The sequence below is a fragment of the Lonchura striata genome, chromosome Z (assembly GCF_046129695.1).
Source record: "Lonchura striata isolate bLonStr1 chromosome Z, bLonStr1.mat, whole genome shotgun sequence".
NCBI classification, from domain to species: Eukaryota; Metazoa; Chordata; class Aves; order Passeriformes; family Estrildidae; genus Lonchura; species Lonchura striata.
Window position 1 is genome coordinate 79,965,857 of NC_134642.1, and position 27,334 is coordinate 79,993,190.

Here is a 27,334-nt window from a genome sequence, read left to right on the forward strand (position 1 = left end):
ACCCATCACTCCTGTGTTTAGTTGTGACAATTGGGAGTAGAACTTTTAGACTACCAGGGAATGACAGTGTGTAGTCTGTGTCTGTACAGGTTTTAATATTTCAGCTTAACTGTGACAAGGAAAAATAATGGCAAAATTATAAATTGATGCCATAAAATGTAGAAAGATTTAGGCTTCAGAGCAGTTACTGGATGAGCAAATAAAACTTTGTTTCTTGGAATTACTTGGAAGTAGTGTAGTGTCAAGCTAATAATGCCTTGCACCCTGTAGATTCAGGGAAGCACATAGAACCTGACCTGCTCATTCCATAAAGAATTAATTGCTCATATTAGAGGTGTTCATGCAAGACAAAAAGTAGGATATTAATTAAGGAGCTGTGCAGAGCTGGTGTGAACAGACTCCCTGAGGTGGGCAGTGATGTGAAACTCCTCGAGATATGTTTTGCATTGGTTTCTTCACAGCCATTGCCTGGACAGTGTTTTCACTGCACAGGGGTCACACCTGGGCAAATGTGCCCCTTTGGCTCCACAGTGCCCAGGGGAAGGACAACAGCAGAGGCTGAACTTGCAGGATGAGGAATGTGCTTTTCTTCTTGCTCTCTACTAAGTCTGAGGGTACAGAGAACATCCACTGGCCACTTGTTTTTAGGATGGTACTATATTGCAAAGCAGCAGTGGAATTAATCTGCGTAAAGTGGGGATTCATTTTATTTTGTTTCATTTAATTCACACAGAAACAACACTTTTACATCGCAGTGTTTTTTAGCATTACTCCGTCTCATCATTTTAGGGAATGGCAACGTGGAAGAAGAATATCAGTTTTCATTAAGGAATTTTCCATTCCTATCTCTTGTCAAAATAATCTGAAATTCAAAAATAAGAAGTACCCTGAATATAAATCTAGTCCTCCTCTTCTGTATGACTAGTATGAAATTTGAAAGACAGGGTAATTCCAAACACATATCTATAAAAGACATGAATACCTAACTCTACTGAAGTTAAATAACTGGAAGGACAAATACTAGGAATAATCCAGGAATTATCACCCTTTTAATGTAAATGCTTTATTCTAAATAAGGGAGCAGCATTCCTAGATTGCCTCTTCCTCTCAAGTTCAGGGTTTTAGATCTTTGCTGCTGCAGGTACTTTATCTAGTTAGAGTCAAGCCAGCATGCAGGCACTTATCTGTGCTACAGTCAGAGCTCCTGGTTTGCTTGATAGACTTTACTGAGGAGCACTGGAAGCCACAGCACCAGGCAGTGGCTCTACAGCACCTACAAATCCTGGCAGATTTGCTGCCTTTTAGCACTCCATGTGCCTCCACAGGTAAGCTGCAGAAACACATTGGTGTTTTGGGTTTTAATAATCACAGGCCATCTAACAACTTTGTTTGGGTTTTTTGGGGTGGTTTTTTTTTTGTTTGTTTGGTTTTTTTTGGTTTTTTTTTTTTTTTGGCCTATGACAGTGAAATCTCCAAGCTCAGGGTTAGCAGTGAGGGGATTATAAATAACTGGTTTGGGTTTACCTGTCAAATGACTTCTCTAATTGACATGGGTGCTCCACAGCAGGTTGCTGCTCTGTGGGCCTATCACAGCAAATGCCTCTTGATTACTTGCAATTTAAAGTTTGCAAATATAGAAAATACAGCTCAGGAAAATTGCACCAGTGTTAAAATCACCCAGCCAGGTGATTTTACACAACCTGGCACAGAAATAATGTTTTTCACACATAGTAAAGAAATCATTTAAATAGAAATCAAATTACACTAATGAAACATTTGACCGAAAGAGTACTCTAGTCCATTTAGCATAGATTAAAAGCAAAGGCAAGAAAGAAAATTGCTAAACTAATGGAACTGTGAAACCTCTGAAAGTTAACATTTGATTGTTTTTTCATTTCACAAACAGACCATTCTGCTGGTCCCATTATTCTTGACTGTAGTATACTGACATATATCTCACTGATGCTCCTGTGAGTCATGCTATTCTAAGGAAAGATCAGATAATCGTCAGCACTGAACTGCCTATTTAAATTGCATCCAAATAGGAAGAGACAAAATAAAGAGTTTTGCAACCTCATTTTGATCACTTATTACATACACATAGATCAGACTGCTGTGTTTTATCTAGCCCAACATACTTAATTTTCCCAAACATTTGTGGTAGTGGCATATTTTGATTAAATTATTGGAGTTTTAAAAATTGTTACTATAGCAACATACACTCTAGAGTGAGATGCCTGACTCGCATCCTAGCAAATAATTTCTGTCAGGAAATTATTTGATAGGATGATGATAGGAAAATTCAATATAAGTAGTTGAATTGCTGATATTCCTGCCCAAACTAAAAATAAGCTAGGTTTGGCCCTGATATAAGTAGATACCTTTTTTTTTTGATAGGAGCTGAACAAAGTAAGTGTTGACATAACTCTATCTGTGCTTAGCGTAGGAGAAGGTAAGAAAATAAAAGTGATAAAATAGCCTGTCTATAATGAAATGTCATGACTAAATATGTCACTGTTTTTACTCTAGAACATTTCATATCACCTATATATGCCTATTTCTGTAGTAAAATCTATTCTAATAGCCATTATATAAATATGTAACACTCCTAAGTGTTTCTCTGTGGCAATTTGCCATTGCGTTTTATCACGTTGAATTTTGAGGTACCTTTACCTCATACTACAATCTGAGAAAGTGTGAAAGTCTACTGTTGTGTGTCAGGCCACAAACTTGATCACAGAAGAACTCACCTACAGTTTGAAAGTAAATGTCTATGAAACCAAGACCTAAAACTGAGTCTTAGTCCATGTTTTGACCTGTTTAGGTGAGAGGCAGGGTGAGAAGAGGTCTCTGTACTTTCTTACTTGTAACTAGTCAGTACTAAAAGAAGTCGTCTGTAGATTTAGGTCAGACTTTTCTGTGCTTGCTCCCAGGTGTGCTTGGTGCCCAAATATTTTCAAAACTGCAGGAAGCAAACAGTGGGTTGTTCAGTCTAAAGCAGTGCTTTTACATAAGGTAAATTTTCCAGTCTAAACTGCTCTACTGAGGATATCATTGTCCATGGTCAATTGTACATTAATTTTTCTGAGCTGCGGAGCATGTCAGAATGGTCACAGTGTGTATTACTGTGTTAATCATCAAAAGCTCTTTGTTGCCCAACAGTGACCTTTGGAGGCCTTTGATGCATGCTTGCACTCACTAAAGTAATCCAAAGTGATGCCAAGGAGAGGTTTAAACTGAGCAAGACCACAGGCTGGTGCTAACAGTATTTCAGGAAATGTTCACAGAAGCCTATCTTCAAACCTGCTGCTCAGTGTTTATGTAGCAGGAAAAGAAATTTGTTAATTACATTTGGAGTAGAAAGCAAAAATATTTATAAAACATGCACTGGTCACAAGCTTAGAGTCCTGGGTTTGATCCTAGAGCAAGTGTTTACCCATGAAAATTTTGTTATTGGCCATATTATTTACCTTCAATTAGATGTTCAAGTAATGGAATATTTCATTCCTCCTCAATGTTTGATTCCTTCCCCTTCTTACTTGCACTGAATTTGTCCAAAGTTGGTGTTTCTTGCTTCATTTTTCTTCCTAGCAGAGCCACTAGAAGAGGTTGAATGTCAGTAAGTTTTAAGAAAGCCCTGAGGGCTCCAGTTCTCTACTCATTCTCACCACTCTGGCATTACTAAGCTGGAATCATCCCTGGTTGACACAAGGGGAGAATCAAATTCTACCTATACAGTAGCTCTGAATGTAATAGATACTTGGATTTTGTTGATGCTGGAAAGAAATAAATTACTGAGTAGTAGCTCTCTTCTTTCAGGTGATAAAAAATCCCCATGTATCTTCTTCACTAAGAATTTGAACGTAATTTTATATCCCCTTTAAATGTTTATATATTATGACTGCTGTTCATTTCCCAACTGATGTAAAACCAAAACTTGACTTGATAGAAAGCCTCCACGAAATAAAAAGCAGCACAAGTCCTCTCAAAATGTTCTGCTTGATGTCATATATGTCATCAGTTTTGAATCACACAGTGACTTGCTGACTCTCGTTCATATCAGAACCCCCTGAGTCAGCAGTGTAGGACTTCTATAGGGTTTGGGAGAATATTTGCAAATCAAGTAGTTTCCTTATAAGTGTATTAATTGCCTTAGAAACATAAAAGCATTCATAATTTGCTTACATTTTCCATTCTTGCTTGCTTAAAGCATTCTAGTTCCAGGAGAGCTACAGTTTTCTTTCCCTAACAAAATACTCCTTAGCTCCACACTTCCTGTGAGAAATTACTGATGACCCCCAAGAGCATAAGTTGTGCCTGGACTGTTGGAAACTACAGTTTGAAAAGGGAAGGAGTAGTCTTCTCAGAGGTTTAATCAATAATTTGAATTAATAGATCATTCTGTCAGAGGCAGTTGAAGCAAACTGAGGTTGAACCTTATACTCTGTGGCTGTAGGTGACCTTTGCATCACTTTTTTGTTTTAAGCAGTAAGTTACACTACCTTGATGCATCCTTCATGTAGAAAACTTTTCCAGCACAGCTGCTGGACAGTGTGTCAAAAGAAAGCTAACACAAACTCAACAAATATAAGTAGCAATAGACAAGGTCAGAACTTGAGTAAAAATAGGAGTTTTCCCACCTTATTCAGGTATCTTTCCTGGATTGTACTTCTTGTGTGACTCTCATGTATATTTGTAATAATTTTGCTGGATGTGGACATTTTTCTGTTAGAGTATCCAGCTTATGTTAATGAAAAATTTCTCTTTCTGTATGCTTGACTTGTGTGTCTCATATTACCCTACTCTTCTGGAGATCTAGAAGCACTATTCATACACAACATCCTCTGATTAATCCAGAAGTTTCTATACTGAACATGGAAATAATTTTTTCCCCTTTTCCCTCCCCACTTTCAACCAGGTAGACAAGAAAATTGTCCGCACTGAAATTGGAGTTCTCCTTCGCCTTTCACATCCCAACATTGTAAGTTTAGCCACGTTCTTCCACTCCACATTTGTTTCCTTGCTTTTTAATAATCTTTCTGTTTATGAGAGAAGACTATTGTGGTTCACCTGCACAGACCTGAAATAAAGCTGTGGGTTCTCTTCGTGAGCATGCTGGCAGCTTTTTTATGAACATCTGTTGAGTTAAACTTCCATTTTAAGATAAAACAATGATGTGCTTACAGAGCTGAGTCAGAAACTATGTGAAAGAAGTTCTGCAAATGAAAGTGGAAGTTGGTGTTTTCAGTCCTGGGAAACTTAAAGACCAAAAGGTCTTACTTTTTTGTTTCTCTGAGACAGACTGTTAAACTCCTGTATTTCACAGAGGTTACTGAGGTGTGATAATAACCAAAAGAGTATAAAAAAAGAAAAAAAACTAGCAAAAAAATGTGAGGGAACAAGGTAACTCTTCTATCTGTGGTCTGTGTTTTGCTGTTGACCTTCAGATGTGCTCTGCAAGAAGACAAATATGCAAAAGAAATACTTTCTGTATTCTTTTACCAGATAAAATTGAAGGAGATATTTGAGACCCCTACAGAAATCAGTCTTGTTCTGGAACTGGTCACTGGTGGAGAACTATTTGACAGGTAAGTTGCCTGTACATACCTCTTCCAGTACCTTCCTTCCCCAAGGATGTTAGAGATCAAATTTCTTCTCTGTATGTAAACCCTGTGTTAGTAATTACTGGAATTATTTTACTAACATATGATTTATTCACATGAATAAATATCTGCACCAAACATCCTAAAAGTGCCTTTGGAAATGTAATTACCGTGAGACTTTTGGGGGAAAAAAAAGAGTTGAAAATGGAGGAATTAACCAGTAAATGTTGAAGAAAGGTGCTCAACAGGCACACAACATCAAGTGTGTTAGAGCAGAAAAAAGATTGGAAAAACTGGCAAAATCTCATTGACAAGTCATCATAAAACACATTAGGTGGTAATCAGCCTGCCAGGAGGATATTGTTATGTCAAATAAAAATTTTGTAAGCAGACTAACAGGAAAGAAATTCTCTTTGGTATTCACTGTGTTTATCAAACATCTGGTTTTGTTACAAAGGTTCTTCAAGACAGCTGTTGAGTTCTGAAGGTTTTGCTCATGAGGCTGCACATGGTTCTGGAGTAAGTGCATATGCATAAAGTGAGATTGCAATAGTGTAATAGTGTAATAGATAGTAATAGTGTTGGGATGATGTTTTATTGGTAGGGATTTCGTTTTTTTAGAGCAAGAGATGATAAGAAAAACATTTTATACTGGCTTGAGTAAATGAATTAAGTGGCTGGTGTTAGTGATTTCCAGCTCATGTAAGGACAGGTTATTTGATATTCCTTGTTCTGTAATTAAAGTTTAATATCACAGAGGAATATTACAAAAACACACATCAAATATTCAGTCTAAAGGTATCTTCCACTTGAAAAAAGAAAGCATACGTGGTCTTTTATGCCATGGTCATACCTTCAACCTTGACAAGAACTATTTCTGAACATCAACAACAAAAGCAACTGCTCCTGTGACATCTTAAGTTTGACAGAAGAAAGGTGATTACTCTCTCAGTACTGAGCCAAAGGAATAAGGAGGAGAGACATGCTGCAAGTTAAAGAACCAGTGAGGGTTCCTGAGCTGGAGATGACCCTGGTCAAAGTGTCATACCTTTCATATAAGCCTTTATATATTCACATGGGTTTTAGATTAGGTCATTTTCAGGAGGGTTGGATACTCTACAGGAGTCTTTGACAAGATTTTGCAAAGGCAAAGCACAAAAAATCCAGTGAAACAGTTGGTCCCTTAGCAGCAACTATCTGTGTGGTAGGAGAGCTGAAGAGAAAAGATTTCATGGGATCCAGGATGGGGAACTGCATTATTTGATGAAACCGGGATTTAATATACTGACAATTTCAACATTCTGTAATCTACACTCAGTAGTGACTATGGGATTTGAACTGTCAGACTGATCTTTTCAAACAGATTGGATACTTGATCCAAACTAGGATCAGCTGTCTAGCATTCTGACTAGAAGCAAAGTCACTCAGTAGAATCGCAGAGCCCCCTTGTGATGCTATAGATGAGCACCAATGCTGTGGAGATCTGAACTCTGCATCCTCCTTTGGCCCAAGTACAACAGAACTGGAAACTTTGTCAATACAGACCTCTGTGATTTGGAAAAAGACCCAATGAGCAATGAAACAAGAGACTATATTAAATTATTTTTGGCTTTTAAGCTAGGAGTATTACTTCACTCTTCAACCTTAAACTAAAAATAATGAAGCAGGAATATGCAGCCAAGATGTTTTGCACTAGTGACTCCACTTAAACATTAACTTTTTCCCCTTCCTAAGATGGGCTCAAGGATTAACACTTGCATGTACAATGGCTGCCCTCTGAGTTTTAAGGGGAATAAATTTCGCTTTCTGCCTTAGGGCAGATTCCGCTCTCATGAATAATCTTTTCAGCAGTTACATCTTTTTATCATGCATGAAGGAAATGTTCTGACTGACAGAGAGACCTTGTGCATGCCTTTTTCTGTACTTGTATGATTCCCATCACAGGAGAAAGACACTGACCCTGGAATGTCTCCTCCTGAGCAGAGGAGCTGTGTCAGATGTGGAGGGACAGCTGTGACCAGGTCTTGAGATCCACCCCATGATTGTCCTTGAGGTGAGACCCTGTGTGGACAAGCAGAGCCCCAGTGTGGCCTCCAGGGTGTGGAATACCTTATGTGCCTTATTTGTGAACCACTGCCCATACACACAGCAAAGCAACTTTTGTACTCTGGAGGAGTTACTCTTATCCCTCTTTCTAATCTGCTATCATCAAATGGCACAGCTGGGCCTGTTATGCAAGCAGTGCTGCTTTCCTGGCTGCAAACAACTTCATTTCTGTTACTGCTAAATCTTGTAGTATGCTGCTACTTTTTATATCAACTGCTTTATTGCTCTGGTTTTCTCCCATACCAGATGTCCATTCTTCTCCTGAATAGTACTTGAGCTGCAGAAGAGTAAGAAGTCTTCTTCTTATCATGAAGATGATTTTACAAAATAAACATCCCACTTACCATGAAGATGATTTTACAAATACCCAAGATCCAAGTAATCTTCTAGAATCCTAATTGCATTGTTGATTGCTGCTTGTTTCATGACATTCTAACTAAAAGTTCTGGGTAATGAAATTATTAATTTCCTTCACCATATTTAACATTACTGTCAAATCATCCACCTTATTGCTAAAATGAACTCTCATTATGACATTTTTTCCATGGTGTTACCTAAAGGGAGATAAATTCAAATGAATGCATCAATTTGACACCTGAGTTAATACAGCTCAAATCAGGTTGATTTTGGCTGCATTATTGAAAAGAAAAGACTTTGAAAAAGTCTATTTATCAGACTTCATAAGTCACATTGTAAGTCATACCCTACATACCACTCCAAACACAAACTCAAAACTGGAATTTGTGCAAATTAAATTACTGTATGCCAATGTACATGATGGTTTTTGCCAACCCAGCAAGTGAGGAATGAAAAAGAGCTTGTGGCAAAGAATGACAGAGTAGCAGACCAGTGCAGGAATTTACCAGAACAGAGAGAAAAAGGCAGCAGGTGTAAATTAACTGGTATTAAAGTTCTTTATGGGTGCTGCACCTCCAACCTAATGTTGGGGCATACTTCTGACATTTGCTTGGCGCTCCTTTTTCACTCCTGCATGTCTAAACAAACAGGCATGGTTGAAGTACATTTAAACTGGCAGTGTTAGGACAGAGCCCAAAGGGACAATCTTCTGACAAGGCTCTGAGTGCTCCAGCAATGGTAAGCCCAAAAGCACAATCTGATATCTTGTCTTTTATGGGCTACCTTTTTTGAAGGTTTTTTTTTAATTCCATTTTTATTCATATCTACTGTCTTTCAGTGGAATCACCAGTATATCTCTTTTTCAAATATGAATTTCAGCAAAAAAATTCAACTCTACTTTAACTTTTTTTTTAGTCAGAATACCTGCAGATTACTAAGAATAGTTTTTGTTTTTTCCACTTCATAAAATATCAATCCATACATTTTTGCTTTTACTTTGGCTCTTTACATAGGCTCTTCTATTTCTTCTTTCATGTTATTATTAATTGCACCAAACAATGTCTAAAAATAACACTTGTAGCTGACAGTCTCTTGACTCACTTCCATTTCACGTTTCATGTAATTTCCTGTGAATTCTAGGTTCAAGCTCATATTCTCTTCTTTTATATAGTATGCATTAACAAAAATATTAATTGTTCTAAATAACTTACCTTTCTAAGAGGTGTGGGAATGATTGCTTCTTATGGACAAAATATAGTGAAGCTTTCCCAGGCTTTAGGAACACCTTTTTGTTTGTGCTTTTGGAAATTAATATTTCTAAGGGATGTCAAAAATATTTAAGGAATTAAACAGTCACTAAAGTGGGAGTGATTGGGCCTTTTATTGCTTCAGTAATTCTGTTTGCTGCATTGCCTCACACACCCAGTTACACACAAACTTTTGAGAGGGAAGCCAGTTCATGAGCACTGTGGCTTCACAACCTCTAGAAGCAAGGACTGCTGTTTTTTAAAATATTTTCTGAGATCAAGCTCCTGAAAGGTGAACCTGCCTAATTCTATGGGTGCTATAGTAATGTTGAGTTGGAAGAGAAAGTTAAAGAGAGGGAAACAAACCCTAGTATAAGCTATAAGAAATATGTAATCTTTCTTTAAATTCTCTTGCATGCCACATTTATCGGAGAGTGAGTCTTGCTTAATAACGATGGAGGGAAAACAGTTTTCCTGAATTACTGCAGTACTGAATTTCATTTCTAAATACAGTATTGAAGAAAACCTTCTAGTTTGTTTCACAGGGAGTCAGATCCAAACCCAGGTCAGTAGTTCCCATTATCTTTTTTCAAATCACAGGCAAGCAGTTTGAGTCATTAGAGACCGTAACAGCTAGTCTGCTCTGGAATATGAACATGGCTATAGAATAAGGGAGATTCTGAATCAGAGTTACTTCTAAAAACATTTAGTATTCCTCAATTTTCTAGTATGGAAAATGCATACATATTTATCTGGGAATTTTTTTTTTTTAACTGAGCAAATGCATCAGAGCAACTAGGATTTGCAATCACCTCAATACAGACAAGAAGTAATAGATCTGTGAATCTTTCACTGAGAAAGTGTCCCTTGTGGAAACCATTTTGCTATTGGATAGAGCAATGTAATTTTCTTTTCCTGTTTCTGCTAGTTTTTAGTCTCACTTTAGCTTGTAGGAATCTTCTAATTTCATTTTAATTGAGTAAAAGTATTTGCATAAGAATTAAGTGAGTAGTTTCAGAAAAAATCTCCATGACAACCTAAGCATTTTAGATAAATTAACACTTATTATCAATTTTTAAAATGGTTAGCACATACTGGCATTGAATAGAACTTGTATGTATCTCAGGCAGTGTCTTGCCTGAGACTGCAGATGAGGTAGCATGCATGACACAGTCCACAGCTAAGATGTGCTGCAATGGTTTTGGGTGAAAGCCACCTAGAGTCAGAATGAAAATTGCCCTAAAAAGAGTGATGTTTTTTTAAATGTCACAGTAGTTATAAGGCATGGTCTGCAGGGCAAATACAGACAGTGCTTAAAGAAAGTAAAACAATGTTGGGAACTGATAAAGTATAATAATTTTTACTGTCTTAGATAGCCAAGTTGATTTAGCAGGACTTTTACAAGCCATATGATATGTTTTTAAATTCAGCTAATACTCAAATGCTATGAGCTCCATGTTGTGGAAAACAACATGGTTTTCCACAACATAGTATTTATAACAGCAACATTAAATGATTGCTAAATATTGCAAATTTTAGAGTAACTGTTTAGATTATTAGCATAAAACTAAGTGCATTTGCTAATATGAGTTAAGGCAGGAAAGCAACAGACTTTACCTGCTTGCATTTTAGGCAAGACTGCAGGACGGGTGAGTAGCCCACATGGGAGGGAAGCAAAAGCTAAGAATAGGAGTCTAGCACATGTAGAACATGGGGGAGGAAAAAGTAAGTGATAAAGTGGTAAGATTTCAAATTTTCTTGATCAGCAGGAGTCATGAGTACATGTTGAGTTTAAAAATGCAGGAATATTCATTGTACCAATATCGATTCCAATACCAGTGAAAAATAAAAGAGAAAGAGACTTTGGTCTCAGGGACAATGGTTTCAGCTGGAAGTTTCAGGCATTGCCACAGTGAGAGGTCTGGGGTGGTTCTGTGAAGGGGGGAAGGGTGTTTACCCTTCCTCACTTTTAGCTGACTGGGAATTTAAGGCACTGCCAGCCTTGCACAAAGAGGTGTGTGCTGTCAGTGATTAGCCCAGTCTAGCATCCTCTGGCATTGGATGAGTCCTCTCCTTGCTCAAAGCAAGTTCCTGGGTGGTTTTGATTTCTTTTTCTATTGGTGTAGCTGTGCAAGCTCTGCTTCTTTTGCTGGGCTTGGAAATATCTTGTCCCCTGTTTTGTTACTCTTTGAAAAATCAAACCCCACACCTAATCCTTTCCTTCTCTGATGAAATGTTCACTTGTTTGTTCCTTTAGGAAACTGATTATTTTCCTTGCCTGATGTGTTTGCCATTAATCCCCAGAAACATGTTCTAGCCAAGTGTAAAATTGTATATAAATATAATTTTAATATTCTACTGAAAATTGATTCTAAATTGATGCATTGGGATTCCCCATCTCTTCCCTCATTGACTTTCAGGTCCCATGTGTTTAGTTTGGCAGGACTGCACTCTTCCTTTTTTTCCCCCACCAGTAATAAAATTTCTGCAGAGCAGTTGTGGCCACTGCCTCCCTCTCTTTTCTGGGGTGGCCCACTGCTTTCCATGGCTTCACACAGATACAGTGAATTATAGCCCAGTACCAGGAAGAATGCCCCAAATGGACTAAAATCCATTGCATGGTCTTCCCAGATTACACTGGAGGCTGCAGGGATGGGGGGAATGCAGCTAAGAGTTTATGCACCTGCAGATGTAAACTCTTACGAAGATAACCAACATGGAAATACTATAAAAATTTAACAAGAGCTGCAATTCCATGCTACTGGGCCTACACTAAAAACCATCTGCAAAACAGAAGAATTTATACTGCAAGAAAACTTCCAGTGGTCACAAGGAACAGAAATGCTGGAAAGGCTGTTTGGAATCTGGCAAGGATTACTGAAAATTATGAAACACTTGAATACATGTGTTTAATGACAGAAGTTGCCAAAATATTAAATGTAGGCAAGCATGCCTCCCCAGAAGCACGATGCCATTTCCACATGCTTGCTGGCCAGTGTGATGCTGGAGTGGTTTTCTCACTGCTAAATCTGTTGTAGCCCCATTACCTGGCAAGGCACTTCCACCTCTTGGCAGCAGCAGCAACTGAGAGAAAATAACACAGATTTCTGTGGGGTGCCTGGGCTCTGAAGGCAGGCAGGGTATGCCTCAGCACCATGGAGCTAGGGCTATTCCCAAAATACACCCCCATCTCTGCTGGCACTGGGAGAGGGCAGTGAGCTGGGGCTCTGGGAAGTATTTCCCTGCTCCTCTATATAGAAGGAGGCAGATTTGTATCAAATATGATAAGTGCTTGGAAAGACAAGGCTGAGTCAGGTGGTGCTTTGGGAGAACTCTGGCTTGCTGTCCATCTAGTAGCCACTCTGCTAAATGTGTGCCTTGACATGTAAAAGTGTAAACAGTGGATCAGCATGTTTCAATAAATATATATGCATAACCATGAAAAAGGGATCCTACACAAATCATCATTGCATCTTTGCTCAGTCTAGAGTGTCATCATTTTGAAGTTCCATCTTAAATTTCCTATAGTGCCTGCAGCACTAAATTAAGTGTTTTTCCAAGCACTTTTTCTAGTTTCAAGCAGTTCCCTGCTGTCTTCCTCACAGTTTTTCTCTCCAGCACCCTCTTGGCCTACCTGGCTTGTTCATTTGCATATCAAAGAGAATATTTAATTAGTTCCTTATTGCTGCTGTTCCTGTGTTTCTGACCTCTCAGCAAAGGCTTAATCTTCCTTCACCCATGATTTTGTCAAAGATCATCCTGTAAACTAGATATAAATAGTTGATGTTTGCTTCAGTAATAGTGAAATAAGATATTTCTGCTGGTTTCCTTCCCATTATAGAAAAAAGGGCAATGAGTAATTGCTAATCTGAAGGCTGAACTTGAAAAGTCCTGTTAAAGAAGACTCATAGGTCTCAGGTAGGAGTCTTGCTGGCACACCTACATTTATCTTATATAAACTATCACAGGGAGGATGCAAAAAATAAATATGCAAATGATCCCCCAGCATTACTATATGACATAAATTACAGGATAATCTTCTTTCAATACTCCTGCTTACTGTCTAATAGCCAGGTTTTACTTCTAAAGCAGAGTACCCTTAGAAATAAATTTTCATCTTTAGAAAGGGATGTTTTTTTTTCATTTATCACTGTCACAGAATATTAGGTTTTCTAGTTGCTAGATTATTATTAATTAAGAGTAATTTTTCTATTCTCAATAAGTCGGAATTCTAGATTTCTGGAAAACTGGAAAGTTACTCTCTATGACATAATCTGTAATTGGCTTGCCAGTTCATGTTATTCACCTGTAGCTTTAGCAGATGGGTCCAGTGCGTTGCACAGTACTTCTGCAGCTGTTTCTTATTACTTTCCAGAAATATGGGCTCACACTTCATTACATTTATTTATTTTAAAGTGTAAATTACAAGGCTTCATCAAGGTCTGTGTGTTTCTTCTGCTGTGTGTTTAATATAATAATGAGAGCAGCATGCTGTCCTTAGCAGCATATATTGTCTAAGTCAGTGTGGACTTATCTTGAGGTCATGAGGGCAGCCTTGAGTGTCTCTTTGATTTTTCTTTTGTTTCCAGTGGTCAGGTAATTAACATTGGCTGGGCATTTGCAGTAAACTCCTCTTTTCTTTGATTTTGAAGAGTGGAGGAAAATACAAAGCCATAGACTGCCTTTAAAGGTTTTTTTTTTTTGTTCCCATGGTTTATGTGTTCAAAAAGATCGAACAAAGACTGAGCTACCACATTGTAAATAGAGATTTTTTTTTTTTAATTAAGGGAGAAATGTAAATTGAATTGTAACTGTGCTACTTCATATTTCTCTGATCTTATTCTGAGATACATTGGAAAAACAGAGTACTCTAAGTACTGCTTAAGCCTTACAACCTGCCTCATGCATTTCTGAAGTCAGGTGCATAAGGTTCTCCGGCACCTGGTGGACTTGGTGCTGTGCATGGGGCAGGGTGGATGCTACAGACAGGCACATCTGGCTGACACTAAATACTTTATTTGAATTAAAAAGGAAGAGGAAGCAAAGCCGGCATATCTGGGGGGATGAATGCAAGAGCATTAATGGGGCTCAGGTCTCACAATGTAATCTAACAAAAGAGGATAATTCAGCCTGAAATAGCTAAAGAGTAATCTAGCCTTCAAGCAGAATGTAGCATTTTATTGTGTAATTTTTAGTTTTTTGTAATCTCTTTCCTATACTTCAGGCTAAAAGCCTAATATAATGTCCCAGTGAGTAAGATTTGCTTTGTTTTCTTCTTATGATGATAGATTCCAGTAAAGCTCTCCCTAATGGTGTGAGCAGATGACCAAAATAGAAGGACTGAAGGCACAAAAAAAAAAAAGCAAAGGTGTTAAAGCAGTGCATATGGCATGACAGCTAAAGGGTTGACAAAAAGCCCAAAGAACCCAAACCAAACAAGCTTCTAGAAATAATCCCAAGCAATTATGCAACAAAGAAGTAATAATGAAACAGAATAGCTGCTTGAGAGGGATTACTCGCTGTTATTGCCGCCACATGAATAGACTCAGTTCTCTGTGAACTTGGTGAGTGTAAAGGTAAAGTAGTGGCAGCTGATTGGGAGATTCCTTTGTAAACTGCTTCCCAGAGTGCCATGCCTGTTGCCTCTGTTTCTGGTGGAGTGCTATCTTTGCATTGTTTCTTACTTCTAATCACTTGATGTTCTAATGAGTATAAAATAATGCTTTTTGTATGCAATTACTCACACCTTTCCTGTTAGTTTTGTGATGCTGTGAGGAGCTGTGTTGATGGTAACTCAACATGAATCTGTTATTTCATTAAATAAATGAAAGGAAGTGATAAAAAGTGCAGAGCAGGTGCAGTGGGGAGAAAGAAGGATAGCCTTCCTGTCACCAGCAGAGTCTTTTTGTAGACCTTGGGGCAGACGGTCTTTCCAGTGACCTCAGACATTAAAGGTTCCTTGCTGTACTGCTTCTTGGCAATTTTAGGATATTTTTTTATAAAACTGGCTTGTCTGCTTGCAGAACATCATTTTATAAAGTGTCTGGTAGGCACCACAGATTATGTTTCTAGACAACATCTATCTATAATTTCTTCAGCTTTGAAAAATTAATACACTAAAAATATCAAGACTTCAGATCAAAAACCTGACCTATAAGGTAACTCTATTGTCCTATAAGGGACAATTATTCTAGTTCATAAACACTATGTTCAATTAAAAACATTAGTAAAAAGACTGTTGAGTGTCTCAGAGTATTAAGATACCTTGATGATAGATCCTTCTTTTATTAGCTATTTGCATGTCATTGTGCAAACCTGTGTTAACTGCTGAGTCTGTAAGAAAAAGTAGCTTTTCCAAAAGAAAAAAGTAGCTTTATTTGTAAAAAATAATGTGTTTCTTTGCATATAGCATACCCAGTTTTCTACAATGATGGGGAAAAGAAGACAGTTGTTCATCCCATCACACTTGAGGGATAATTTGGAAGAGTTATACAGCAATCTTTTCTCTTGAATAATTCAGATCTGTGTGTGCATAGCATGGTGCTTTTTGTTCTATAACTTACTATCTATCTAACTTACTAATTAACTAACTGGGGACGAAGAGCTTAAGTTAAATGTAGAAGTGAAGAATCAGTTCCTAAATGTTGAATAGTTCAATAGAAAGAATTTGTCTTTCAGTAATTCAGGTCCCTTGAGTGTCAGAAAGTTTCAAAAACTTTGAACTGAATGTGTACATATACGATGAGCATCTTATCCAGTTGATATTTTACCTCCTGTCTTTCATTTAAGTGGAAATCAAGTGACTTAAATTGCAAAAGGGTCATTTTCTAGTCTCTTGAGGACACTTCACTGTCCTGGTCTTTTAAATTTGATTGCTTGCTATCTCATTTTGTAAAAGAACTGATTATTCACCTGGATGCATAACTGTGTTGCCTTTTTTTCTGTAGGATTGTGGAAAAGGGGTACTACAGTGAACGTGATGCTGCTGATGCTGTCAGGCAAATCCTGGAGGCAGTTTCTGTGAGTATTATCTGGCATATCATGCTCAGCTCCTGATCTTTCATCCACAATAGCTCAGTAAATACTTGTGTGTGAAAGAGGCAGTGTGCACAAGTTTCCTCTGGCAATTAATACCATAATGATAATTTCTGGTGATCAGTGACACTTTGAAGAATTGCACTGCAATCAGAACAACAGTGGTGTTGAGACAGAGCAGAATGATAATTGTTGCCAGTAGCTGGTGCATTTTCTAATATATCTTCTTCCTCTATATGTTTTGTGCTTTTCAAACACTAGAATTTTTTATATAACAATTTCACATTCTATTACTTAGAGAAAGGTATACAGATTCTTGAGGAAAGTTTCTGGTGTCTACATACAGCATTTCTGTACACTTTCTGTGCTTCTTAGTAACTTGTACCTCTTCCATCTGATTTCACACCAGATGTTCTCCAAAACTGCAATCAGATGCTGGGGAAATACTTAAGAAATTAATTTGCCCAATGTCCAGTGTAAGTGTAAGTACTGTTCACAGTGCAGAAGAGAGGGGACAAGAGAAAAGAGAGGTCAGCCTGCAGGGCTCATTTGAGGGATGCTGGTGGTGAGGCAGGCTCTGTACAGACCATCCGTGGAAGTTCAGGGTCAAAGGAGCTGTCCTCAGAAAAGGTCTAGTGGTGATTATGGCTTCTGCAGAAGGTATCTAGAGATGAGGAGATTACTGGTTACAGCAGTAATTCTGTTCATCAGAAGGAGCAGGGCAATCTGGGCATGTTTGCCTGGGATGATAAGAAAAGAACTCTGTGTGAAAAGCCCCTATTGGTATTATTTGTGAGCCTATTCACACTAAATAAGATGTGAGAACTGGTGTTCACAAGACTAACTGCTTATACTGCAGACCGTGCATGTTCACTTCATGGTCCCTTCTGAATGATCTGATGTCTACTGTGTCATTCTCATCCAAAGAAATCTAAATTATGTATGTTACAGCACATCATAATGCATTTGTATAAGCTTTTAAAATTATCTCAGATTATTATTTTATTACAGATTTTTTTCTTTCTGTTGAAGTGCCCCAGTTAAGATGGCGCTATGTTATTTAACATTCTTTTACAAAAAAAGAAGATTAAGTTCTGCTGAAACATATTTCAGAGGGTTTTAAAGGTCTTTATTTTAAAGCCAGAAACAAAAGAAAAATCTTCAGCTTCTATGAGTTGTAATAGCTTGGCTGAAATCAACAGAACACTGATGTATAAAAATTAAAAAGCTGATTTTTTTATAAGCAATAATTAGGATTTCTATGGTTCCTTGTACTAGATCCCTAACTAGGATGAACTGTATTCACTTCTGTTCTTACAGCTGACACCAAACCTCTAAGCCAAAGCTGGAAAAGCTGTGGAAGTGGCAGTTCCCAACTTGGGATGTTTGCATCCCTGCTGAAGTACTCTGACAGATTGGGGCTATAAACTTGACAGAATGGTGTTTGTGAGCAGGACAGGAGTTCTTGCTGGAAACTGGAAAATGCTGCTGCAGCAGAATAATCTTTTCAAAATAAAAGGAAAGGTATCCATAGATCATTCTTAAAACCAAATATTTGTACAATTTGTACAATAGGCAATGCCAGTGAATACCCTTCTGGCACCACATAGGCTTTTTTACCTATGTGATTTTATAAACTGCTCTTTGAAAAAGCACCATCCAGCCTTCCTTTTGCTGACCTCCTTTGAACTAAATATTTTATAAGGCCCCTGTTCAGGGCTGTTGCTATAGTCATGGATCTGTCCTTGCAGTGGATCATTAATGAGGAGGTATTATGTTTTCATATAGCAAAGGTTTTTATAAGACACTTCTAAAGAATTTAATGAGAAGTGTAGAGTGGCATTTTAAAAGCACATAAGCATTTTTTGTTTGATTTCCTTTGAAACTGTTAAAGCAAATGAACTAAATAACAGACTAATCAATAAAACTTCTAGGTCTGTCTGGCTTTTGTAATACCTGAATACCTGTAAGCCCAGCTCTAAATGGCTTACCAAGAATTAATCAAGCAAGCAGAGTATCACACAGATTAATCTGAATCTTCATGTCACAAGCCATCATAAATATAAGAGACATCTGTAATCCCAAGATAAGAGAAAATAACAAAACCAGTACTGTTGTGTAGACCTCCACATTAATTTTGCCTTTTTTCATGATTTTCCTTTCTGTTGTTTACATCTGCTCTGGAGTTCCCAGCCAGTGACTGTATTTGCCCTTAGAGGGGACACATTACATTTTTTTCCTCTCATCTGCATTTTTTTCAGAACATTTCATTGTTCTTCAAGCTGGGAGACAGCTTCATTCATAAGATAAAAGGCTAGGACAAAACTAGGTCAAACCAATGTTCATCCCTTTAGCTCTTCTGCTGTGCTGTTCAAAACATGTGGAGGGGTTTGGTTGTCACCCTGACAGCACAGGGAGATGAGATGGAATCTCATGATTCCATTAATGAGTTTCATGCCTAAAGAGGAGGCATTTGAGGGCAGTCTTTCTTGGAATACTACTGTTATTTTTCTCCTCTCATGGAATGAGGTGCATGCAATGTTGTCTTCCTGTACACTTATTCTAGTAGCAGTTTTGCAGGTTTTCCTTTGTTTTTATTTTCTTTTTTTTTTTTTTTTTTAAATGAGTGAATTTCTTCATGCAGATGTCCTGAGGCCAGATCTTCACTGGGTATCTTGCAGAATGAGTTACTGATGTTTTGCTATCCAAGTAGTCCTCTAAAGATTGGTCATAAAAAGAATATTCACTTCTTTAAGACAAGAACCCAGATCTATCTTTTAGCTGGTCAAGCTTTATAATATTAAACTGATTTTTTTTTAATGTGTACTTTCAAAATCTTATATGTGTCATTAAAAAACAATGCTGTTCCTTCTTACTTACTCTGCATTAGTGTCAAAGGAATAATTTTCTGCTTGGGGGTTAAATTACTCTTTTCAACATATTTAAATTTGAAATTAAGTATAAAGTTTAAGTTTTTGTATTTAGGGTAGTTACTAGTATATGTACTATATGCAGTCTTTAAATTAATTTTACAATAATTTGTTTTCTTAGACTGTCCATTATCTTGTCTAGATAGGAATATTTTCCTGAAGTTATATGTGTTACTCCCTCATTTTCTATTTCTTAATTTAAGTTTTCTACATCTTCAAGCTTCATTATAGATCTGCACTTCTGTTCAGATCCTTGTCATCTTAAATTCACAGGAGCCATGCTGGACTGTCAGGTATGGTGTCAAAGGCTGAGGGCACTTAAGCAACTTGCAGGTTTGAGAGAGAAAATCTAGATTAAAGGTTTATGTTCATTTCAGAGAATTTTGATTTGTCCAATAATGGGCTGTATGTTAGTAGGCAAGAACCTACTTACAAATATAAATATGTAAATATGTAAATATGTTTGCAAGCATATTTACAACATCTGAGGCACTGGTGTGTTCTGACAATTAGAGCTTAGACCAAATGAGCTAGTCAAACTTCTAAAGATAGAATAAGACTCGAGAGAATTTATCTAAATCAATTACATAGATATTTGGGGCATTTGGCATTCGAAGAAAAGTATACAGGAGATAAAGGTTATGCAGAAGCTTCCTTTTTTTTCTGTACAGTCATGAGTTAGTTGATGCTGGAGATAGACACAACAAATATATTTTAGTTTTAGCTACCAGGCAAACTTACTCAAGGTGTAATTGTTACAGGTTTCTAACATTTTGAACAAGAATGTGTTACATCATCAATATATACTCAGCAAAATATGAGTATGGTGTGCCTAAAAAGGCACACCATAAGAAACGATAAGAATTGGGAAGAAATCCAGAGCTCAGTTCTGTAGAAAATGAAGTCTAAATTAACAGAAGAGAATGGAAGGGATGCCTAGGTATTACAACGTAGAATAAACGTGTCTAAAATAATAGCAAAATTTGGGAATACTCTATGTAGGAAGAAAAATCCTATGCTTGATTGAATATATTAAAGAACATTGACTTCCTCTCTAAAGATTTTGCAAAAGATTTCCGTTTCAATACAAGAGGAAACCTCCAGGTTTCTCCCCATTCACTGATGAATCCTGAGTGTTTTCCATCCTACCTCTGGCAGTAGAGAGTGACTTTCTTAGTCTGTTCCTGGCATAAATGTTTTCATCCATAAGGAGGAAGTTAAGAAACTGTTCTGATCTATGACTACCCACCAACCCCTGCTTTCCTAATGGGGAAAGAATGGGAAATGTAAAATTCTTCTGTCAAGTTTTCTGTATGTTTTCTTGAAAGTGGAATTTCAGAAGCTTACAGGTTTAGGCCAGATTCAATCTGTCTTTAACTATGTGGTTATTGCTAAGGACCAACGCTTGATGCTTATAGCAGCAAGAATTTGTTAAGGATTATGATTTTGTACTGTATTCCCTGAGAGTGTGGTCCAATTTGGCCATTCTTCTTTTTACAGGCTTGTAGCCTCTTGAAATAGCATGGACACTATGATAGAGGTTGTATTAGACTGCAGAATAAAGAGGTTCTAGCAACATTTCTACAAAGGACTTCCATAATAAAATATGCCTCACACACAGAATAAACCCTGTATATCAAGGCAGAGTGTCAGACATAGAGGAGGAATGAAATAAGGGGAGAATCTATTGTTTGGTTGCATTGTATCTTACAATACAGTGAAGGCAGGCAATGACTGATGGCTGGATTGATATCAGGATGTGTTTTGCAGGTCAATTACATTCATTCTTGCCTGAACTGGGAGTATTGCCGTGGGCATGGTGTGCAACTTAATGACTTGTATTAAGAAATAGCATTGCTGTTGGATTTTTATTAAATAAAAAATAATTTCTACTTGACCTAGTCTAGGCAAAAAATGTTTCTTTGTTCAAGATTTGTTTGTGAGGCTTGAATGTGAGTCTTCTTGGAGAGGGCTGATTTAACATCATGTACAGAGATGACTCCATGGAAGCTGGGAAAATGTCTTGGCCTTTTCTTCCATTTGGTGACAACGTTTTAACAGGGACTTCATCAGTGCCCTGGGAGACTGTCCTGTCACACTGCTGTTAAGAACAAATAAGCAAGTAGGTAAGCTGACAAGTTGTGTAAGAAACCAGTCGAAGTGCTGCCCCTGCCTGGGAGAGAAATGCATTTTTTTTCTAATGAGCTGTCTCTGAAGCAATGTTCAGTAATTGTTCCTTACACAGGATAATCTGCTTAGAGGGTGATGGTATTCTTAATGAGTTGGTTCGTAATATTGCAAGCTTACATTTGATTGCTTTTCATGTTTGCTGTAAACAGATTTTAAACTTCTTTTCTTGTTACTGGGAAGGGTAGCAGAGTGGGACTTATTATCACACTAATCTGATTTATCAGTGCCTTGATTCAAAATTATTTTTTCAAAAACATTTTTGAGATCTGTTTTCAGCTGAGTACAAGGTTCCTCTTGCAGCACACACATTGAACAAGAGTTACAGTCAAAAGAGCCCAGCAATGCTGTCATCAGCAATGAGGAAATGAGGGTATTGTATTTGCTATTATCACTAATAGAGGAAATGGAGTGAGCAGATTTACTGTATTACAGTTAATGTCCAGTGCAGCAAAAAGTCAGGGTCATATTTGCCTAATTATAACTATTTTGTGTTATGCTTTCATCTTACTAAGCTGTCCTTTTGTTTTGGAAACACATCACTACAATATAAATTTTGGAAAATATTTGGAAGTAACAATGAATGAGACTAATTATCACTTCTTTTAACTCTCAGCACAGCACAAATATAATACCAAATGATGCTGTGTTTGAGTCAGTAGCTGATCCTTAGTCCAAGAGACTGACACTTCTAGGGAAATTGCTGTCTAAAAACTGACTGGGGACTCAAGGATTTGATGTTTTCCCAATTAATCTGTAAGAGATGGGCAATTTTTCTGCACCTTCATTTATAAGATGGATTGTTGAAAATGTTGTGTGAGGAGAGTGCTGACCCTGTCCAAACCCTGGGTCTATCTGCCTCATTCACTGATTCTTGAGGCACTGTTTGGTGATGGCCTGGCCATCTGCTTTAGAGGGGAAATGGCATAGGAAACCAGCTCTGTGAGGGTCTGAGTCTTGTCTTTAGACAGTCACACAATGGTATGTTAGCCAGCACAATGTTAGCAATTAATAAGCACCAGCAAAGGAAAACATCTGTATTTATCTCAGACCTTAAACTGCTAATACTCCTTTCATTAAAATAATTTTTATTGTATGTAATTTGCAAACTGTAATGCAGAGATTGGGCACTCAAGTACTTGTTCCTATGGGACAACTGTACACTCTGCATCTCCAAAAAGTACACGCTGCTATATGAGCTTGGCAGGGCTCTGAAGGCTGCTGAGTTGGAGAAGCTCCTGTGCTGAGATCCTCACATACTGTGTAGAAACAGTAAAAGTTTACCAGCTGGGTGCTGCAGAAAGAGTCAAGAAGAATTGATGAAGGCTGAGGAGGTATCAGTAATTGCCCTGGAGGAAATACCAAAGTAGAAAACCACCCAGCTGTGCATGGAAAGATAGAAAAGAACTGACACTGCAGGAGTGCCACAGGCAACCGCTGCCCCTCATGCAAACTGTGCAGCCTTGACGAAGTGATGACAGTGTGGACACATATCCCAGTATTTCAATAGGTACTGAAAGGCATCTGGTTAAATTATACATTAAAAAAGAACCACCTTTATAGATGTTGCTGCTTTGTTCCCAAAAATATTTACTGAACCGTAAGGAAGTCCTTTTATCCAGACCTCCAGGAGTGTGTTTTTCTGTTTCCTAAGCCAACTGTGTCTGTAAAACTAAGCAAGGATGGGCTTGTCTTCTTGTGTCTTACTGTTCATGCATCAGTAATCATGGTAAGGAATAAAGACACGTTGATTTTGGGAGTAAATTACAAGGGAACCTTGAAAAGAAAGACAATTGCCAAAAAATTACTCAGTAGTATTATTATAGTCTTATGCAATTTTGCACCTTCAATTTCATAGTACTAGACTGACTAAGATAGCAGCCTCTCAGCAGAACAACTTCTTGCAAAATTGCCTTTTTTTTTTATTAGATTGTATGGAAACTTATCAGAACCCCCATGCCTGTGGTTTGAAAAAACAGTAAGATAATTTCTGCCCTTTTTGAGGAAGATTCCTGGCATTCCAAGGAGTTGTCATAAACTAAGATTGGCTGACATTGATCCCTTTTAAATAGGCTACATAGAAATAAATCAGTCATTGTTTCAGTTTAGTGGATCTATTTATGTGGCCCTGGTAGTATGAGTGAATTTAGACCCATCATTTAATCTCTCAAGATCCCTAACTGATCCTCAGAAATGTCAGCAACTGTGGGTGTTTTGGAACCTGTAATGAATCTGGTTTTCTCCTTTTCCATTTACTATTTCCTGATTATTTTTATGTCTCTGAGTGATTGGTTTACACAATATTGTCACACTCATTTGCTGGCATGTGAAGAATGGTTTCTGAAGCCTTTTACCTCCATTTTTATTGTTTCTATCAGCAAATCCAGGGAATGCCTAGACTTTAAATTTCACACACTCCTTCTTTTCAGTTGAGCTTTACACAGACTTCCATGCTGGAAGAGCTAAACCCTGGCAGAGGTGAATATTGAAGCCAATGCTTTCAGCAATCAGCACCACCCCACACCACTTCATTAGATTTGAGTCCATTATTTTACTTCATGAACTAGAAATAATGAGACCAGGTATTTATAAGAAACAGGGTGTCTCTTTGGTTCAGGTAGCGGGGGGAAAAGAGCTTTTTTAGGAGCTATATTAGATGGTGCCTGAAGAAAGCACACAGCCAGTGGTAGTTCGATTTCTGGACATTGACAAATTCGACTCTTTGGTGAACAGTGCTGGATGTGAGGATTTTGTTTTATTTCCTGACACACGTTCTTGTGCAATAGTAAGGATGGCAGCACCTGGAGTGTTAACAAACAGAATATTTCTTCATTGAAATGTTCTTTTCGAAGTACTCTGCTCAGCTGAGTCCATCTGATGAGCAGCAATAGCAGAAATTCAGCATGCTGTCAAAAAGTAAACATACAGACATTTTATTTCTTATGTTTTGAAGTTACTTTGTTTTACCATTGTTGTTTCCTGTCTATAAAATATTATCATACTTTATAATTATTATTGTACTTTATGGCAATTAAATAAAACAATTCTGAATTATATTTTAATGAGCAAAATCTAACACCTGTACAGCTAGGTATAATAAATTATCAATACTGCAATCTTTTTCCTTGCATCTGACTGTGCCTATTTCACTGGCGTTCTTTCATCTTTCTGTGTGACACAATGATGGATTTTTTTTATAAGGAACTTGGAAAGTCATGCAATAAAATCTGTTAAAATTATGTCCTACATTTAAAAATCAATAATTAATCTAAAATTCCATAAAGATTTAATAATATGTGGTATGGAACTTTGTTGCTAACAAAAAATTCAATATGGTTTTCTGTGCAGATACAACCACCCTGGAATAAGTTTGCATTTGTGGCTGTCTGGAAGGATGAATAATTGAACAAACTCAGAAAAGATAAATTTGACAGCTCCATGTCTCTCATAAATAAGAGTTCTTTCTTCCTGAGTTCTGAGAGGGTGCTTCATTAAAGTGTCTTTAGTCTGAGCACCACATGAGCATTCAGCTGTAGATGGACTGTCTTGTCTTGTAGCATTTTCCTTGATGACAGGACTAAAAAAATCTCTTCTGCTAGCAGCTTATTTTTTTTCACCCAGGGAAAGACATGTTTGGTAATGTGCTCATTTCTTGAAAAATTTATCTGAAATTATTCAATATTCTGAAAAATTATTAGTTGGAGGGAGCAGACTGACTCCCTACATATTCTTCCTAAAGAAAGGGTAGAAGACAAAAATAATGTAGATGTCCTGAAGAGGAGACTGTGCAATCAGGGTTTACCTCTCATATTTTATTCATGTCAGTCCTAGTTTGTCAGGCCTGCCAACATCTTTGCTTCTTGTGCAGGGGTAGCTCCCCTTCATGCTGGCTGCTTTCCAGAACTCCCAACCTCCAAATGGTGCAGTAAGGTAGTGCCATTTACTGTATCCCTAAGTTTGGTATATTTATTTTGTAAATTAAATATTCTGCTGTACACATGCCTACTGGTAAATCAAACAGAGGAACTGAAGCCAGTTGTTTTTTGTTTTTTTTTTGTTTTTGTTTTTTTTTTGTTTGTTTGTTTGTTTTAATAAGAATATCATTTCAGACAAAATACTCTTAACAAATCAGAGGTTATCTCACTATATTGAAGGATTGATCTGGTTTTCTGTGAAAGCAATAATTTGCAATAATTTTGAATGAATGATTGTCTAGAAAGACAAACCTGCCAAAAATTAAATTAATAAATCCACAAATAAAATTAGAAGCTTCCATCTCTAGTAAGTTTTGAATTCTCTAGTCAGTGTGAAGAAAAATCTGGTAGCATGTAGGAAATCAATTCTGATATATTCAATATATATTCAGTATATTCTGAATATTCAATATATTCTGATATACTTTGCTTTTAATTACATGTGTGATCACTGAAATCTGCAGCAAGGATAAGGTCCAGAATGTCACTTGACTATGAAATAACCATTTCCAGCCCTACATGTTTTTGCAATTGTTTCCATGTGAGACTGCAGGATGCGTCCTGTGCTGGGTTGTCACTAGTGTTATCAATGGAGGTGTTCCAGCTGCCACTTTCCTAAGCTTAATTTCAGCATAGGAGTCTGCGAAGGATCCCCTATTTAGTCAGGTGCAGATCTCCTTCCTTTCCAGACTTGCTGCATTTCCCTCATCTCTGCTAATCCTAAGGAAGCAGCAGGGTGAAGCAGTTATATCTGAGCAGATCTTTGAGCATGTGTTCCAGGAATTCACAGAAGATTTTTATAGCTGCATCTTAGTGATAATGAAGAAATAACTATTTAAATAACATAAGGATACTTTCCAAACTATTGGATGAGTGATGTAATTGGGCTAACATTGCTGCAAGTGAACCGATCGGTAAATAGAAATTGAAATAGCCAGCAAAGCATGGCTATTCTGCAGGTCTTTTTGAGGTCTGTTGCAGGTAAACCAGTAACTGGAGCTCAGGATCACACACTGGGGCTGTTCCATGGGGCGCTTGTGGTCTGTGGCTCACATCACACCTCAAGTTTTGGAGCTGATGGGCAGTAGCCTGGCATTGGCAGGATGGCCTCTGCTCCCATGTCCCCACTACCACACAGATGTGCAACACAAAGCCTGGGCTGCACAGGTCCCCATGCTCCAGCCTGTGCCACATTCCTCAAAAAACAAATGCCAGAGCTGGCTGGATTTAGATCTGTAACTCAGATGGCACTGTCTCCCCCAGAAAACCTTTAATGTGTTGAAAGTAAAGGTTCATGAAATGCTATCACACTTCAGCTTTGATACTCGGTATGCTGTTACACAGAATGGGCAAGTGGCTCTTCGAGAGTAAATTATTCATCCCTTACTATATTACTTTTTACTTACTGTTCTTCCTGGACTTTATTTTCCATGACCTTTTCTCTTTGTTTCTTAGAATTGTTTGCTTTCTGTATGAAATACAGACCAATGTATCTAAATAATGAAAAGTCGTGGACCAGTTCATAGCTTTCTGTCAGTTTTTAATTTGATTGATATGCTTAAAATCACAGAGCTGATATCTGTGATCTAGGCAAAGACAATTAAACTATTTAATATGGTAAAGCATAACTAAACAAAAGACAATACGTAATTTACTGGGCTATTGTTTTCAAACACTAACAATCTACCTTGGAGAGCTGAGTTTTAGTTTTAGAGCTGTGTCCAATGTATTGTAAACTTGGCAAGGGCCTTTGGCTGAAATCCTTTTGTGCAAATTTGGAAATATAAGAAGGAATGACACCAGAAAAATCAGGTTGGCCATTGGGCTTCCCTATTGGAAGAACAAACCCTTTATCACATCCCTTCCATAAAGACCAGCTAAAATGATCTCTGACA

General features: G+C 37.5%; 1 protein-coding gene across 1 annotated transcript in view; it reads left to right on the forward strand.

Moving 5' to 3' along the window:
- CAMK4 (calcium/calmodulin dependent protein kinase IV) overlaps window positions 1-27,334 on the forward strand; it is a 136,459-nt gene that overhangs the window by 74,741 nt on the left and 34,384 nt on the right. The window contains exons 3-5 of the mRNA XM_021524787.3: window positions 4,919-4,981; window positions 5,506-5,588; window positions 16,261-16,333. Coding sequence (XP_021380462.1) covers window positions 4,919-4,981; window positions 5,506-5,588; window positions 16,261-16,333 — 219 coding nt within the window. The remainder of the gene's footprint in view (window positions 1-4,918; window positions 4,982-5,505; window positions 5,589-16,260; window positions 16,334-27,334) is intronic.